At 42.3% G+C, this 16,151-nt stretch overlaps 1 protein-coding gene across 1 annotated transcript in view; it reads left to right on the top strand.

Moving 5' to 3' along the window:
* TBX2 (T-box transcription factor 2) overlaps positions 1-15,932 on the top strand; it is a gene marked incomplete at its 5' end in the record, with an annotated part of 46,927 nt that extends 30,995 nt beyond the window's left edge. The window contains one exon of the mRNA XM_081312774.1: positions 12,806-15,932. Coding sequence (XP_081168900.1) covers positions 12,806-13,288 — 483 coding nt within the window. The 3' untranslated portion in view covers positions 13,289-15,932. The remainder of the gene's footprint in view (positions 1-12,805) is intronic.
* Between the last annotated feature and the right edge of the window lie 219 nt (positions 15,933-16,151).

The following is a 16,151-nucleotide window of genomic DNA, read 5'->3' as shown; positions in this document are numbered from 1 at the left end:
TCAAGCAGGAGAACCTACACTGGACTAGAATTGAGGAAAGTTATAAGAGTTTGCAGGACATTTGTGAAATCTATACAGTTTAGGCACGGCTCCTAGAATACATCAAAATTTGCTTTAGTCTGCCAAGAAGGCATGGAATAAGAACAAGAAAAGTGGATTGATGACGATGTGTGATTAATTTTGTGTCAACTCTTAGTGACAGGGCAGCTAAATTTTTCCTCGTGACAGTTGTTAAGTGAGTAACACGGTTGTTAAGCAAATCTGGCATCCCCATTGGTTGTCAGAAGGTTGCAAAAAGGGATCCCATGACCCCGGGACACTGCAACCGTCATAACTGTGAGTCAGCTTCCAAGTTGTCAAAATTTTGGGGGTGCTGCGATGGTTGTAAGTGTGGAACACAGTCACAGGTCACTGTTTTCAGTGAGCTTGTAACTTTGAATGGTCACGGAATGGATGGTTGTAAGTCACTGCAGTGATTCGCTTGCTGGGCACAGCAAAAACGTCTCAAAATCAAGTGGGGCTCACTTAACTAGCGCCTTGCTTAGCAATGGAAGTTCCAGTTCAAGTTGTGGTCATAAGCTGAGGACTAACTGTAAGCAGAGAGATCAGGCACTCACTCCTGTTGCAAGATATCAAAGTACTTACAAGCCTGTCCCAGTTTTATGTATGAAACACCCCAGTTGGGTTTAGTGGTTAAGGCAGAAAGTAGGAGACTGTGAGTTCAAGTCCTGCCTTAGCTGTGAAAGCCAGCGGGGAAGACTTTGGGCCAGGAAACTGTGAGTTCTAGACCCGCCTTAGGCATGAAAAACCAGCTGGGTGACTTTGGGCCAATCACTGGGAGAAGGAGAGTTCTAGTCCCGCCTTAGGCATGAAAACCAGCTGGGTGACTTTGGGCCAATCACTGGGAGATGGAGAGTTCTAGTCCCGCCTTAGGCATGAAAAACCAGCTGGGTGACTTTGGACCAATCACTGGGAGATGGAGAGTTCTAGTCCCGCCTTAGGCATGAAAAACCAGCTGGGTGACTTTGGGCCAATCACTGGGAGAAGGAGAGTTCTAGTCCCGCCTTAGGCATGAAAAACCAGCTGGGTGACTTTGGGCCAATCACTGGGAGATGGAGAGTTCTAGTCCCGCCTTAGCCATGAAAACCAGCTGGGTGACTTTGGGCCAATCACTGGGAGATGGAGAGTTCTAGTCCCGCCTTAGGCATGAAAAACCAGCTGGGTGACTTTGGACCAATCACTGGGAGATGGAGAGTTCTAGTCCCGCCTTAGGCATGAAAAACCAGCTGGGTGACTTTTGGCCAATCACTGGGAGAAGGAGAGTTCTAGTCCCGCCTTAGGCATGAAAAACCAGCTGGGTGACTTTGGGCCAATCACTGGGAGATGGAGAGTTCTAGTCCCACCTTAGCCATGAAAACCAGCTGGGTGACTTTGGGCCAATCACTGGGAGAAGGAGAGTTCTAGTCCCGCCTCAGGGATGAAAACTAGCTGGGTGACTTTGAGGCAGTCACTCTCTCTTAGCCCAAGCCACTTTACAGGGTTGTTGTTGTGGGGTACATAGGAGGAAGAAGATGTGTTGGATGTGTTTGCTGCCTTGAGTTATTTGTAAAAATAATAAAGGATAGATAGATAGATAGATAGATAGATAGATAGATAGATAGATAGATAGATAGATAGATAGATAGACAGACAGACAGACAGACAGACAGACAGACAGAGATACATAGAGATGGATAGATAGAGATGATAGATAGAGATACATAGATAGACAAATAGATAGAGAGATAGACAGACAGATAGAGAGAGATAGAGAGAGAGACAATAGATAGATAGGAAAGAAAGACAGAAAGAAAGAAAGAAAGAAAGAAGGAAGGAAAGAAAAAAAGGAAAGGAAAGGAAGAAAAAGAAAGAAAGAAAGAAAGAAAGAAAGAAAGAAAGAAAGAAAGAAAGAAAGAAAGAAAGAAGGAAGGAAGGAAAGAAAAAAGAAAGAAAAGGAAAGGAAAGGAAAGGAAGAAAAAGAAAGAAAGAAAGAAAGAAAGAAAGAAAGAAAGAAAGAAAGAAAGAAAGAAAGAAAGAAAGAAGGAAGGAAGGAAGGAAGGAAGGAAAAAAAGAAAGGAAAGGAAAGGAAAGGAAAGGAAGAAAAAGAAAGAAAGAAAGAAAGAAAGAAAGAAAGAAAGAAAGAAAGAAAGAAAGAAAGAAAGAAAGAAAGAAAGAAAGAGTTAAATCAGGGATGGGAGGGCCATATTTTGAGTCCCAGAAGAGTGAATTGTGTCTTTTTTAGTATAGCCCCTTTTGTGCATTAGGAACCAGACAATGGTGCCAATGATTAGACAATAGAGCAAGGCAGATCTATGATCTGTTTTATGTAACAAGTCCACCCCAAACCTTGGAGGAGCAACAGCAGTCCGTCCTTCCCCACCCAGGCAGTTATTTGGGAGCTAGAAGCCGGATGTATTTTGACCTCTTTGTGGGTTTTCGTCCTCCCAACCGGCACAAAAAAAGCTGCAGCCTACGTCACCAAATTCTCACGCATGGCTGCTTTTTTTTTTTTAAAGCAGTTTCTAGTCCTTAAGGATGCAAACGGTGCCTTAGAGTTTATGATAAGCAGATGTGGAATTATGCCATCCTGTTTGTACATTTATGGTAAGTTTCAAGATGGTTAAAAACAACAACAACAACAACAACAACAACACCCAGTTCTCCAAAGCTGAGTTAAAGCTGGCGTTGCATCCGGAATCCCTGCCTGCCTTGATATGGCAGCAAACATTCACAACTTTTGCAGTAGCCCAGTGAGGAAAATAATAATAATAATAATAATCATCGTACAGGGACTGTGAGCTGCTGGTGTGGATCAAAATAGCTTTTCAGAAATCTCCTCCGTCAGAGAGAGAGAAGAAATGTCTTTAATGGTTTCAGGGAAAGCATTGGACAGCCGTTTGTCTGGAATTGTATAGGATCTCCTACCTGAGCAGGGGGTTGGACTAGAAGACCTTTCGAGGTCCCCCCCAACCCTCTGGTTCTACATTCTGTAAATAAAAAAAAAATGCCCAATTATCTTCTCCAGGGCAAGAATCCTCTTGGAGCACTGATAGGAACGCAGTTCCCTCCTGGGCAGGAAAATTCGGAGAGCAAGCGTGCTTTTACAGGATGTTTTTTGTTTGAGATTCGATAAAAATTTTTGAGTTGTCTTTGTTTCTTTGATTTCAATAGACACCCATCTCAGGTTTCTTAGAGGCCATCGCCTTAAACAAAGGCAGGATATAAATAAATAAATGCATAAATGGAAAAAATATATAAGCAGAACTTTTGGTTGCTTCTCACTAATTCCATTATTTTATTTTATTTTATTTTATTATTTTATTTTATTATTTTATTTTATTTTATTTTATTTTATTTTATTATTTTATTTTATTTTATTATTTTATTTTATTTTATTTTATTATTTTATTTTATTATTTTATTTTATTTTATTTTATTATTTTATTTTATTTTATTTTATTTTATTTTATTATTTTATTTTATTTTATTATTTTATTTTATTTTATTTTATTTTAAATTTTATTTCATCATCTTATCTTACCTTATCTTATCATCTTGTCTCATCTAGTCTTGCTTTGCTTTGCTTTGCTTTATTTTATTTTATATTTTATTTAATCTTATCTCATCTCATCTTATCATCTTATCTTGTCTTGTCTCATCTTGCTTTGCTTTGCTTTGCTTTATTTTATGTTATTATGTTATGTTATGTTATTATTTTATTTTATTTTATTTTATTTTATTTTTTTATTTTATTTTATTATTTTATTTTATTTCTTCTATAGCTGCCTGTCTCAGCAAGGGGCAGGAAGGGCACTTGTTTGTTAAAAGCCATTAATCTATCAAAGATGGACTATAAATAAATGCAGAAAGAAGTGCATAGATAGGTAGATAGATAGGAAAGAAAGAAAAGAAAGAAAGGAAAAAGAAAGGAAAAGAGGAGAGAAAGGAAAAAAGAAGGGAGCGAGGGAGGGAAGGAGGGAGGAAGAAAGAAAGAAAGAAAGGAAAGAAAAGAAAAGAAAAAAGAAGGAAGGAAAGAAAGAAAGAATGAAAGAAAGAGGAAAAGGAAAAAGGAAGGAAAAAAGAAAGAAAGGAAAGAAGGAAGAAAGAATGAAAATAAAAAAGGGAAAAAAGGAAGGAAGGAAGGAAGGAAAAAAGAAAGAGAAAGAAAGAAAGAAAGAAAGAAAGAAAGAAGAAAGAAAGAAAGAAAGAAAGAAGAAAGAAAGAAAGAAAGGAAAGAAAGAAAGAAGGAAAGAAAGAAGGAAAGAAAGAAAGAAAGAAAGAAAGAAAGAAAGAAAGAAAGAAAGAAAGAAAGAAAGAACCTCACTTACTTACTAACTTATTTATCTATAATATTTGTTCATAACCTGAAAACTATCTGTATAAGAACTTTAGGTTAATATAGAAGTATCAAAAAGATAGCAGAAGAACGTTATGGATGGAAGTCAAAATTTGAAGTCTGGGAACACGGTTTCTCGATCGTGACCACAAACGTTTTTAATAACATTCGATTGTTGGAAAAGGCGCTACCATATACTAACTCGGCTTTTCCCTGACAACAAACGGAAGGAGATATCAGTAGAAATGGCCGGGAGATGTAAAATCAGATTATTTTCAACATTTCCTCTCCTGCCTATACAGACGGCCATTTTATCTAGACAGGGGTCCCTAACCGTGGCGACTTTAAGACTGGTGGACTTCAATTCCCAGAATTCCTCAGCCAAGTCCTTTTCTGGGAGTTGAAGTCCACCAGTCTTAAAGTCGCCACGGTTGAGGACCCTTGATCTAAATATTCTGATTTGGAACGGGAGAAGAGCATCTGAAATGCAAAGGTGCAATATTCCAATGTTTCTTTTAATTTCCCAGAGTTTCCAATACATAAGGATTTTTTTTAAAAAAAAGCACCTGGAGTTTTATCTGTTCCTCTTAATTGCATTACTCTTTTTATGCTTCATTTTGTTTGGCTGAAATTGTTGCTGTCTCATAGCTGTAGATAAAGTTATTCCAAAGAAGGGCAATTAATTTTCCCAAGGAGTCACAGGAGAAATGCAGACTGTTGTGGAGGATCGAAACAATAAGACCAACACACTGCAGGTCGTCCTCAATTTACAACAGTTCATTTAGTGACTATTCCAAGTTACAACGGCACTGGAAAAAGTGACTTGCGACCGTTTTTCACAGTTACGGCCTTTCCAGCATCCCCATGGTCATGTGATCAAAATTCAGCCACTTGCGAACCGACTCATACTTATGACCATTGCTGTTTCCTAAGATCACGTGATCCTCTTTTGTGACTTTCTGACAAGCAAAGTCCATGGGGAAGCCAGATTCACTTAACAACCGTGTTGACTAACTTATCAACTGCGGCAAGACAGGTCGTAAAACGGGGCAAAACTCACTTTGAAAATGTCTCACTTAACAACAGAAATTTTGGGCTCCATTGTGGTCATAAGTCGTAAGGACTAGCTGTACTGCAAAGATGCGTAGACCTGCACGCACACACGCATATTTAAATTGGGAAAAAAATAGGTAGCAGTCATCTTCAAAATAAAAGCAATATTGCGTCTATGGCGTACACTTACTTATTCACATTTGATTTTTAATTTCAATTGATCTCACTCTGGCTGGACAGGAACAAGCCAAAGGAACAGATGCGGTCTCCATGCGGAGGGGGAGGGGGGGCGTAAAATGCCCAGGTATTGTTTTACGTGCCTGTCTTAAGTGCTTCAATATTGAGAGATTGCATAAATGGTTTTCCAAATTGAGATTGCATTTCTGTGCATGCTTACCTGGGAAAAAAAATGAATTAGGTTTTTCTTTGGCGAGACATTGTTGAATGAAAAATCTTCATCAGGGTGCAGTCTAAGCCGGGAATAAACAACATGGAGGCTGCTTTAAAAAGAAGGTTGTCGTTTATTGAAGAGGAGAGCCAGACAGAAAGATGGCTCTGGGAAAAAACTGACCACATGGAGCAGGGAGTGGTGGGTTTTTATACCTTCTTGGGCTTTTGAGGTTGTTTCTTGTTCCTGTTTGAGGCTTTGTATTTCCTGTGTGATGTACTTTGACCTGAGTCTGAGTATGCCCTTTTGGTATTGGTAAAAGGTAAAGGTTCCCCCCGCACATGCGTGCTAGTCGTTTCCAACTCTAGGGGCCGGTGCTCATCTCCGTTTCAAAGCTGAAGAGCCAGTGCTTGTCCGAGGACGTCTCCGTGGTCATGTGGCCGGCATGACTAGACGCCAAAGGCGCACGGAACGCTGTTACCTTCCCACCGTAGTGGTCCCTATTTTTCTACTCGCATTTTTACGTGCTTTCAAACTGCTAGGTTGGCAGAAGCTGGGACGAGTAACAGGCACTCACTCTTTTATGCGGCACTCGGGATTCGACCCGCCAAACTGCCGACCTTCTGATGGACAGGCTCAGCGTCCTAACCCACTGAGCCACCGCGTCCCCACCGCGTTAATCCTATTAGGTTTAATGTTCTTAGAGTTTGGGTGGGGTTATGTAGATTTTAGGGGTCTTTGTCTTCCTAATCTCATCAGCTTCTAGCTTCCTGGGTCCCTTTCCCTTTCTGAAAGGGTTATCACATCTGCATTTCTAAAATCTGGCCTCTGCCTAGTTTCCACTTGGGGGAGAGGGGCTGGGGTTGGTTTCTGGGGGCTGATTCCTGTCTTTTTTAAAGATTTTCTCCATTATTCCTTTGGGGGAAATATATTCTGCCTTTCTAATACCCCCCCCCCCCCCCAATATTTCTTTCTTCTGGTTTCTTCCCACAACATATTTCTATAGATATGTTTTTTCCGTGATTGCAGAATTTTTTCTGCGTTTGCAGCAGAACAACTTCCTTTAAAAAAAAAGAAGACTCTTATTTAGGTGTGTGAGGTTGGGTTTTTTCCCCCAAAAAAATTCATGTTTTTTTTTTCATCCTGTGAGAATCTGGTTGCATTTATGACTTCTACAAAATCGCCACAGTTTGACCGTGTTTTGACTAACCCCACCCAGCTATTTACCTGAAAAGACTGCCGTATTTACTAGCGGGCCTCACTTCTGAACAGAACACTCAAAATACGGTATTGTGAAATGAAACTCGGGTTGCCCTGATAAATTATTTTGGCAGGTAGGATGGAAAACAGCCAAGCAACATGGTTTCATTTTTCTAGCAGGAAGAACAATCCAATTTAATTACAGTGTTCTAGTCCATATGACGAAGGAGAGAGAGAGAGAGAGGGAAGTTGAGTCACTGTTCCAATTAAGCATATGTTATAAAAGGCAATCTATAAATGATTTTATTTAAGGACAGTCCTTGACCTATGACTACAATTGGGCCCAACATTTCCTTTGCTAAGTAAGACACTGGCTAAGTCAGTTGTCCTACTTTATTACCATTTGTGCCACAGTTGTTAAGCAAGTCACTTTAGTTGTTAAATGTATCATGCAGTTGTTAAGGAAATCTGCTTTCCCTGGCAGATTTTGGCTGGCAAGATTAGGAATAGCTATCAATTAGACCAGGGGTCTTCAAACTTGGCCCTTTTATGACTTGTGGACTTTAACTCCCAGAATTCCTCAGCCAGGCACGCATGCCTGGCTGAGGAATTCTGGGAGTTGAAGTCCACAAGTCATAAAAGGGCCAAGTTTGAAGACCCCTGAATTAGACAGTGGAATTCCATGACTATTGTAAATGTGTGATTGTTGCCGAGGATTATGTGACCCCCAAGGTCATTGTGACAGACATAAATACGAGGACCGGTCGAAACTTACTTTTTTGACCGCTGACGTAGCTTCAAACTTCAAGTATGCCATAAGTTGAAAACGACCTGTATTGATCCAGAGAAATAACTTTTCTCCAGTGCAAATTTTTTGTAAGTCCTCTAAAAAGTGGCGGAATTATGTTCTGCACATGACTTTCTTAAGATAGATCATCAGGACCACTTCACCCACCTCCCAAGAATTTACCAATTAAAATGCAATCCTCAAATGCTGGCTGAGGAATCCTGGGCGTTGAAGTCCACCCATCTTTAAATGGCTGAGGTTGAGAAACGAGGATTTAAATCTACCATCTTTGACACCAGGGGAAAAAAAAACCCTCCTGTTTTCCAAGGTTTGAAATCCAGATGTATTTTTCTGTTCATCTCGGTACAGGTCGTCCTCAACGTACGACCACAACTGAGCCAAAATTTCTGTCGTTAAGCAAGACAGTTGTTAAGTGAGCTTTGCCCCATTTGGTGATCTTTCTCGTCACAGGGGTTAAGTGACTGACTACAGTTGTTAACTTAGACACACGGTTGTTAAGTGAATCTCACTTCCCCATTGACTTTGCTTGTCCCAGCAACCGTCATAAATACAAGTCAGTTGCCAAGCGTCTGAATTTTGATCACGGCACCACGGGGATCTTGCAACGATCGAGCGAAAGACGGTCCTAAGTCACTTTTTTTCAGGGCTGTTGTAACTTCAAACCGTCACTAGATGAACGGTTGTAAGTCGAGGACCACCTGTATTCCCAGATTTTCGAACTCAAGTCGAAAAAAGTCGAGCTTGCTGCTTTTAGCTTTCTTCGCCGGACGGCGTTTCCTTGGCTGATATTTTATGTTGCATTTAAAATTTATAATCCTGATTTATTTTTTTTAATGTAGCTGTTTTCTTTTATGGGTCACAGCCAAGCCGCTAAGGACTGGGCAGGATATACAGTTACTAAGCAAATAAATTGACGAAGGGTTTGATGTGGGTGGGAAACTGCCTGCAGTATTTATGGGAATAGAATGGGGAATGTTTTACTGGATTCACATGAAACCCAGCTGTAATTGCTCACAACTGCTGTGCAAATGAAGAAAACAATTGCTGGTCTGACAGCTTTGCACTTCTCCTGATTTTCTAGCACCAGGAAAAAAAAAATGCATGGGAATAAGTGCAGAGGTAGCCCTTGATGTAAAAAAGATGTTGAGACTCTGGAAAGAGTGCAGAGAAGAGCAACAAAGATGATCAAGGGACTGGAGGCTAAAACATATAAGGATCAGTTGCTGGAATTGGCTCTGTCTAATTTAACGAAGAGAAGGATGAGATGATAGCAGTGTTCCAGTATCTCAGGGGCTGCCCCAAAGAAGAGGGAGTCAAGCCATTCTCCACAACCCCTGAAGGTAGGACAAGAAGCAATGGATGGAAACTCATCAAAGAGAGAAGCAACCTAGGACTAAGGACAGACTTCCTGACAGTGAGAACAATTAACCCGTGGAACAACCTGCCTCCAGAAGCTGTGGATGCTCCAGCACTGGAAGTTTTTAAGAAGAGACTGGACAGCCATTTGTCTGAAATGGTATAGGGCCTCTTAGTGGAGCAGAGGGTTGGACTAGATGACCTCCAAGTTCCCTTCCAATGTTGTTATTATTATTATTATTATTATTAACAACAATAATAAATGTAAGTGACATATAAACACCAGAGGGTAGGACAAGAAACAACGGATGGAAACTAATCAAGGAGAGAAGCAACCTAGAACTCAGGAGAAACTTCCTAACAGTGAGGACAATTAACCAGTGGAACTGCTTGCCTCCAGAAGTTGTGGGTGCTCCATCACTGGAGGTTTTTAAGAAGAGACTGGAGAGCCACCTGTCTGAAATGTAGAGGTTCTCCTGCTTGAGGGGAAGGCTGGACTAGAAGACCTCCAAGGTCCCTTCCAGATCTATTCCGGTTGACTGATTGACTTATATAAGTCACTTTTTTCACTGCCATTGTAACTTTGAATGATCACTCAGTGAATTGTTGTAAGTCAAGGACTACATATATACATTTATGTTAAACCGCAAGCAGTCCTCGGTTTACAACAGTTCACTTAGTGACCATTTGAACTTACAATGGCACCGGGAAAAGTGATTTATGACCGTTTTTCACGCTTTCAACCGTTGCAGCATCCCCGTGGTCACGTGATCAAAATTCAGACGCTTGGCAACTGACTCGCATTTACGACGGTGGCAGTGTCCCAGGGGTCATGTGATTCCCCCTTTTGGGACCTTCTGACAAGCCAAGCCAACGGGGGGGGGGGGAAGCCAGATTCGCTGAACAACTGTGTGGCTAATTTAATACCTGCAGGGATCCACTTCACCGCTGTGGCGAGAAAGGTCGCAAAAAGATGGCAAAAGCCACTTAACAAGTGTCTCGCCTAGCGACAGAGGTTTTGGGCTCAATTACGGTTGGTCAGTGGAGGACTACCTGAAAATGTTTACTTTTTAAGAAAAAAAGAGGAGAGGAAGTTTCAGATAAGTCGTAGGGTTTGCCCGCTTCTCAGGAGGAAGAGTCACAGTCTAAGCCAGAGGCCCCCAACCTTTTGGGCACCAGGGACCAGTTCCATGCAGAGAGGTTTTTCCATGGACCAGAGAGTGCGTGGTTTTGCCTGCTGTCTGCATCCCACAGATAATAATAATAATAATAATAATAATAATAATAATAATAAGAAGAAGAAGAAGAAGAAGAAGAGGAGGAGGAGGAGGAGGAGGAGGAGGAGGAGGAGGAAGAAGAAGAAGAAGAAGAAGAAGAAGAAGAAGAAGAAGAAGAAGAAGAAGAAGAAGAAGAAGAAGAAGAAGAAGAAGAAGAAGAAGAAGAAGAAGAAGAAGAAGAAGAAGAAGAAGAAGAAGAAGAAGAAGAAGAAGTTGGAAGGGACCTTGGAGGTCATCTAGTCCAACCCCCTGCTCAGGCAGGAAATCCTATACCATTTCAGACAAATGGCTGTCCAGTCTCTTGTTAAAAACTTCCAGTGTTGGAGCATTCACCGCTTCTGGAGGCAAGGAGTTCCACTGGTTAATTGTTCTCACTGTCAGGAAGTTTCTCCTTAGTTCTAGGTTGCTTCTCTCCTTGACTAGTTTCCATCCGTTGCTTCTTGTCCTGCTTTCAGGTGCTTTGGAGAAATAATAATAATAATAATAATAATAATAATAATAATAATAATAATAATAATAATAATAATAATAATAATAATAATAATGATGTACCTTGGAGGTCATCTAGTCCAACCCCCTGCTCAGGCAGGAAACCCTATATACCATTTCAGACAAACTTCCAGTGTTGGAGCATTCACGGCTTCTGGAGGCAGGTTGTTCCACCGGTTAATTGTTCTAACTGTCAGGAAATTTCTCCTTAGTTCTAGGTTACTTGATTAGTTTCCCTCCGTGGCTTCTTGTCCTACCTTCAGGTGCTTTTGAGGAGAACAGCTTGACTCCCTCTTCTTTGGGGCCGCCCCTGAGATATTGGAACACTGCTATCGTGTCACGCCTCGTTCTTCTCTTCATTAAACTAGACATACCGAATTCCAGCAACTGTTCCTTATATGTTTTAGCCTCCAGTGCCCTGATCATCTTTGTTGCTCTTCTCTGCACTCTTTCCAGAGTCTCAACATCTTTTTTACATCGTGGTGACCAAAACTGGATGCAGATGGGCCTTTGCTTGTTTGTGCGGACTGGTTGCTGGCATGCCGCGGCTCGGTACCAGTCCACGGACCAGGGGTTGGAGACGCCTGGTCTAAGCAACAGTCAGAGAAGAGGCAGCTGACCCCCTAGAAGGAAAGGGGCATGGCAAACATCTGAGAAGGGATCCTCCTTAGATTTTTGGATTGTAAAAGTGAGAGGGGAGAGGAGGTCTACCTTTAGACCCGCAAGATCCTGTGAATGTAATCTGACAGTTAAGGGCAGAACTACAGGGAGTCCTCGGCATACGACCGCAATGAAGCCCCAAATTTCTGTTTGTTAAGCGAGACAGTTGCAAAGCGGGTTTTGCTCCATTCTACGACCTTCCTTGCCACAGTTGTTAAGTGAATCACTGCACTTGTTAAGTTAGTCACATGGTTGTTAAGTGAATCTGGATTTCCCCATCGACTGCTTATCAGAAGGTCGCGAAAGGGGATCATATAACTCAGGGAGACTGCAGCTGTCATCAATGTGAGTCAGTTGACGAGTGTCCGGATTTTGATTACGTGATCGTGGAGATGCTGCAACGGTTGTAAGTGTGAAAAACGGTTCCTTTTTTTTAGTGCAGTTGTAGCAATAGCAGTAACGCTTATACTTATATACCGCTTCACAGTGCTTTACAGCCCTCTCTAAGCAGTTTACAGAGTCAGCATACTGCCCCCAACAATCTGGGTCCTCATTTTACCAACCTCAGAAGGATGGAAGGCTGAGTCAGCCTTGAGCCGGTCAGGATCGAACACTTGGCAGTGGGCAGAGTTAGCCTGCAATCACAGTAGCACTTAGACCAGGGGTAGGCAACCTTGGCTCTTTTATGACTCGTGGACTTCAACTCCCAGAATTCCTGAGCCAGCATGGGGGAATTATGGCCCCTTCATGCCTTGTGGACTTCAACTCCCAGAATTCCTGAGCTAGCATGGGGAAAACGTTCGCCCCTTCATGACTTGTGGACTTCAACTCCCAGAATTCCTGAGCCAGCATGGGGGAATTATGGCCCCTTCATGACTTGTCGACTTCAACTCCCAGAATTCCTGAGCCAGCCTGGCTCAGCTTGGAAACCTCTCCCTTTCCCCTCAGCATGGCTGGCTCAGGAATTCTGGGAGTTGAAGTTCACGAGTCACAAAAGAGCCAAGCTTACCTACCCCTGGTTCAGACTTATATACCGCTTCACAGTGCTTTTACAGCCCTCTCTAAGCGGTTTACAGAGTCAGCATCTTGCCCGCAAGCGTGGTAATTTCAAACGGTCACTAAACAGACTGCCGTAATTCGAGGAGCGCCTGTACTATTCCCGGCTGACGCTTTCTCCCTCTCTTCTTTTCTCCTTCCAGGGAATCCCACTGCCTGCCTTTGGCGGACTCTTTCCTTACCCGTACACTTACATGGCGGCTGCAGCTGCCGCGGCCTCTGCTATGCCGGTGACCAGCGCCACCACTGCCAGCTCACTGTCCCGGAACCCCTTCCTGAGCAGCGCTCGACCTCGCCCGCGTTTCAACCCTTACCAGGTTCCGGTGGCCATTCCTCCCAGCACCAGCCTCCTCACCACCGGCTTGCCCGCCAGCTTGAACATCGGCTCGGAAGCCTCCAAGGCCGGGAGCAGTCGGGAATCCAGTCCTCTTTCGGATCTGCCCGTCCCGAAACCCAGCAACCCGCCGGCATCTCTGTCCCCCAAGCCATCTTTGAAGGGTCCCATGAACGAGCTGCAGAACATCCAGAGACTGGTCAGCGGTTTGGAAAGCCAAAGGGAAGTGTCGCCTAGTAGGAATTCCCCCAAGTCGACGGTTCACGGAAGCAGCCAACCCCCAAGAGCTTAAGGAGTCCCCGGCAAAGAGAGAGGCTGTACAGCACATAGTATATAAATATTTATTTTTTAAGAAAAAAGAGGAGAGGAGATCGAGATGGGTCGAAGGCTCCATAAGCATCAGTAGCTCGGCGTCCGCTCAGGCGCGCGGGTGGGGCCAAGGGCCAAGCCAAGGAGACAGGAAAAGCATGTAGGAAGGCCATTGCTGACCAGGTTTTCGAACTCGTGCTGTGATCTCAACCGCCCGCCGATATTTACGTCTTTCCTGGGCCCCGGATCGAGCAGAAGAGGTCCGTTTTCATCCAAGTGCATCCCTAAAATGGACGTCAGAGAGGAAGGCCACGTCCTAGGTCAGGGGTAGGCAACCTTGGCTCTTTTATGACTGGCGGACTTCAACTCCCAGAATTCCTGAGCCAGCAGCTGGCTCAGGAATTCTGGGAGTTGAAGTCCGCCAGTCATAAAAGAGCCAAGGTTGCCTACCCGTGTCCTAGATCACCTCCAACTCGTTTCGGGAAAACCCTCGGCGCTTTTTCTCCCTCCGAGAATTTGAACTTTGAAACGCGGACGACGATGCTAGGAAAAGGGGAAGATGCGAGCCTTTTTTTAAAATTGTATTTGCCAAGCTATAAATGTTAGCAAATTGGGTTTATATCGGCAAGAGGAGGCGAGCGACCGACGTTTTCCCAAGCGCTCTCTGCTCACCAAGGTTGAAGGCCACCAAAAAGCAAAAAAAAAAAAGCAAAATAAACACGAATGTCCCTCCCTCCCTCCCTCTCTCTCTCTCTCTCTCTCTCTCTCTTTCTCTCTCTCTCCCCCCCCCAGCTTTCAGAGTTGGTACAATCCACGTGTGGATCTTTTTCTTCGAGGGGGGGGACTTTCTCTCTGCGTATCGAAAAGAAAAAAAATTTAAAAAGGAAAAAAAAAGAAAGAAAAAGAAACATAATATTTATGGAATAAAACGGTAATTTCTGTAAATAAGCTATAACAAATCCCCCCCTCCCAAATATGCAAAAATTGGTATTAATTTATTTAGAGCTGTACATTGGAGTGTACATAATTAGAGTTTAACTCATGTTTGATTTCTTTTTTTTTTCCTTCTTCTTTTTTCATTTTACGTCAACGTGTATATATTTGTAAATGAAGGTCTGTTTTTTTCAGAGGTCCCTGGGGCGGGGTCAAATGCCAAGTGGGTGTGGCAAGGGCGGTGCAGTCCAAGCCCCGCCCACTCTTCCAGTGAAAAGCGGGGCTTTGAAGGCAAGGGCGGAGCGACCATCTTGAATTTTTTTTTTGACCTGCTTGTTTTAACTCTTTGTGAACGGAAGAAAAATTTTGTTCTGTATCTAAAAAAAAAACACACAAAAAAACAAGGAAAAAATTTATCCCGCGTGTTGGAAGACAATCATTATATTTAGATCCGGCTATAAAGGGCAAGGAGACGATCAAATCCTTCAGAAGGAACTCAACAGGGAAAATACAACTTTCTCCTTATATATAGTTCAAAGAACAACCATAAATAACGAATGAATGATTTTTTTTAAAAAAAAACTTTTACAGTGTGGGGTATTAACAGAAAGAAAGAAAGAAAGAAAAAATCAGTACAGGAACCAACCTCAGGTTTTTATTTTTCACTCCAGAGTGGGGGAGAGAAAGAAAGAATACCAGAAACGTTTAAAAGTATATGAAAATTTAAAATATCACATGGACGGTGTGCTATATATATTGGGTTTTTTTTTAAATGGCATCATTAGAAAATGTGCTGGTTATTCGGGTATCTTCTTGGTTCGATTTTTTGGGATGAGTCCTCTCACAACTTTCAATAAAAAAAAATATTCAAATAATTTTCTTCCTCTTTGGTTTTTCTCTCTCTTTTTTCAACCTGAGACCTGGGAATGGATGGAAGGGGGGCAGTTTGAATCCTCCTGAGCCACAAGGTGGGGGACCTTTGAAATGGCAAATCTTTGGGGAGGATTTGGTGGTCCAGCCCCACACTTTTCTCCTTGCCAGGATGGACCACGTCATCTCTGCCATTCCCGAAGCCAGCGTCTCTTCCTGGCTGAGCTGAAACGTACCAAGTTGGCTTGCAGTGGTGATGCTGGTAGGTAATTTCGAAGTCTGGATGTCACTCATTCTATGTCTGTCTGTCTGTCTGTCTGTCTGTCTGTCTGTCTGTCTGTCTGTCTCTAGCTAGCTAGCATCTCTCTCATCAATTTAAGCACGTTGGTTTGTGCTTAAATTGTAAGCCGCCCTGAGTCTTTGGAGAAGGGCGGGATATAAATGGGATTAAAATAAAAAATAAAATAAATAAATCTATCATCCATCTATCTGTCTGTCCATCCGTCCATCTGTCTGTCCATCCATCCATCCGTCCCTCCCTCCCTTGATCCCTCCCTTCCTCTATCTATCTATCTATCTATCTATCTATCTATCTATCTATCTATCTATCTATCTATCTATCTATCATCTATCTATCATCTTTCTTTCTTTCTTTCTTTCTTTCTTTCTTTCTTTCTTTCTTTCTTTCTTTCTTTCTTTCTTTCTTTCTTTCTTTCTTTCTTTCTCTCCATTCATTATCTCTGTCTGTCTGTCTATCTATCTATCTATCTATCTATCTATCTATCTATCTATCTCTCTCTATCTATCTATCTATCTATCTATCTATCTATCTATCTATCTATCTATCCATATCTATCTATCTATCTATCTATCTATCTATCTATCTATCTATCTATCTATCTATCTATCATCTATCTCTTTTTCTCCCCCTCTCATCCATCTCTCTCTCTCTCTCTCTCTCTCTCTCTCTCTGTGTGTGTGTGTGTGTGTGTGTGTGTGTGTGTGTCCACCTTTATTATTTTGTTGAATAACCCAAGGCTGCT

Source organism: Vipera berus, assembly GCF_964194415.1.
Source record: "Vipera berus genome assembly, chromosome: 1".
Lineage (NCBI taxonomy): Eukaryota > Metazoa > Chordata > Lepidosauria > Squamata > Viperidae > Vipera > Vipera berus.
The sequence above is the reverse complement of the archived record's forward strand: the minus strand, read 5'-3'. Positions and strand labels throughout refer to the sequence as shown.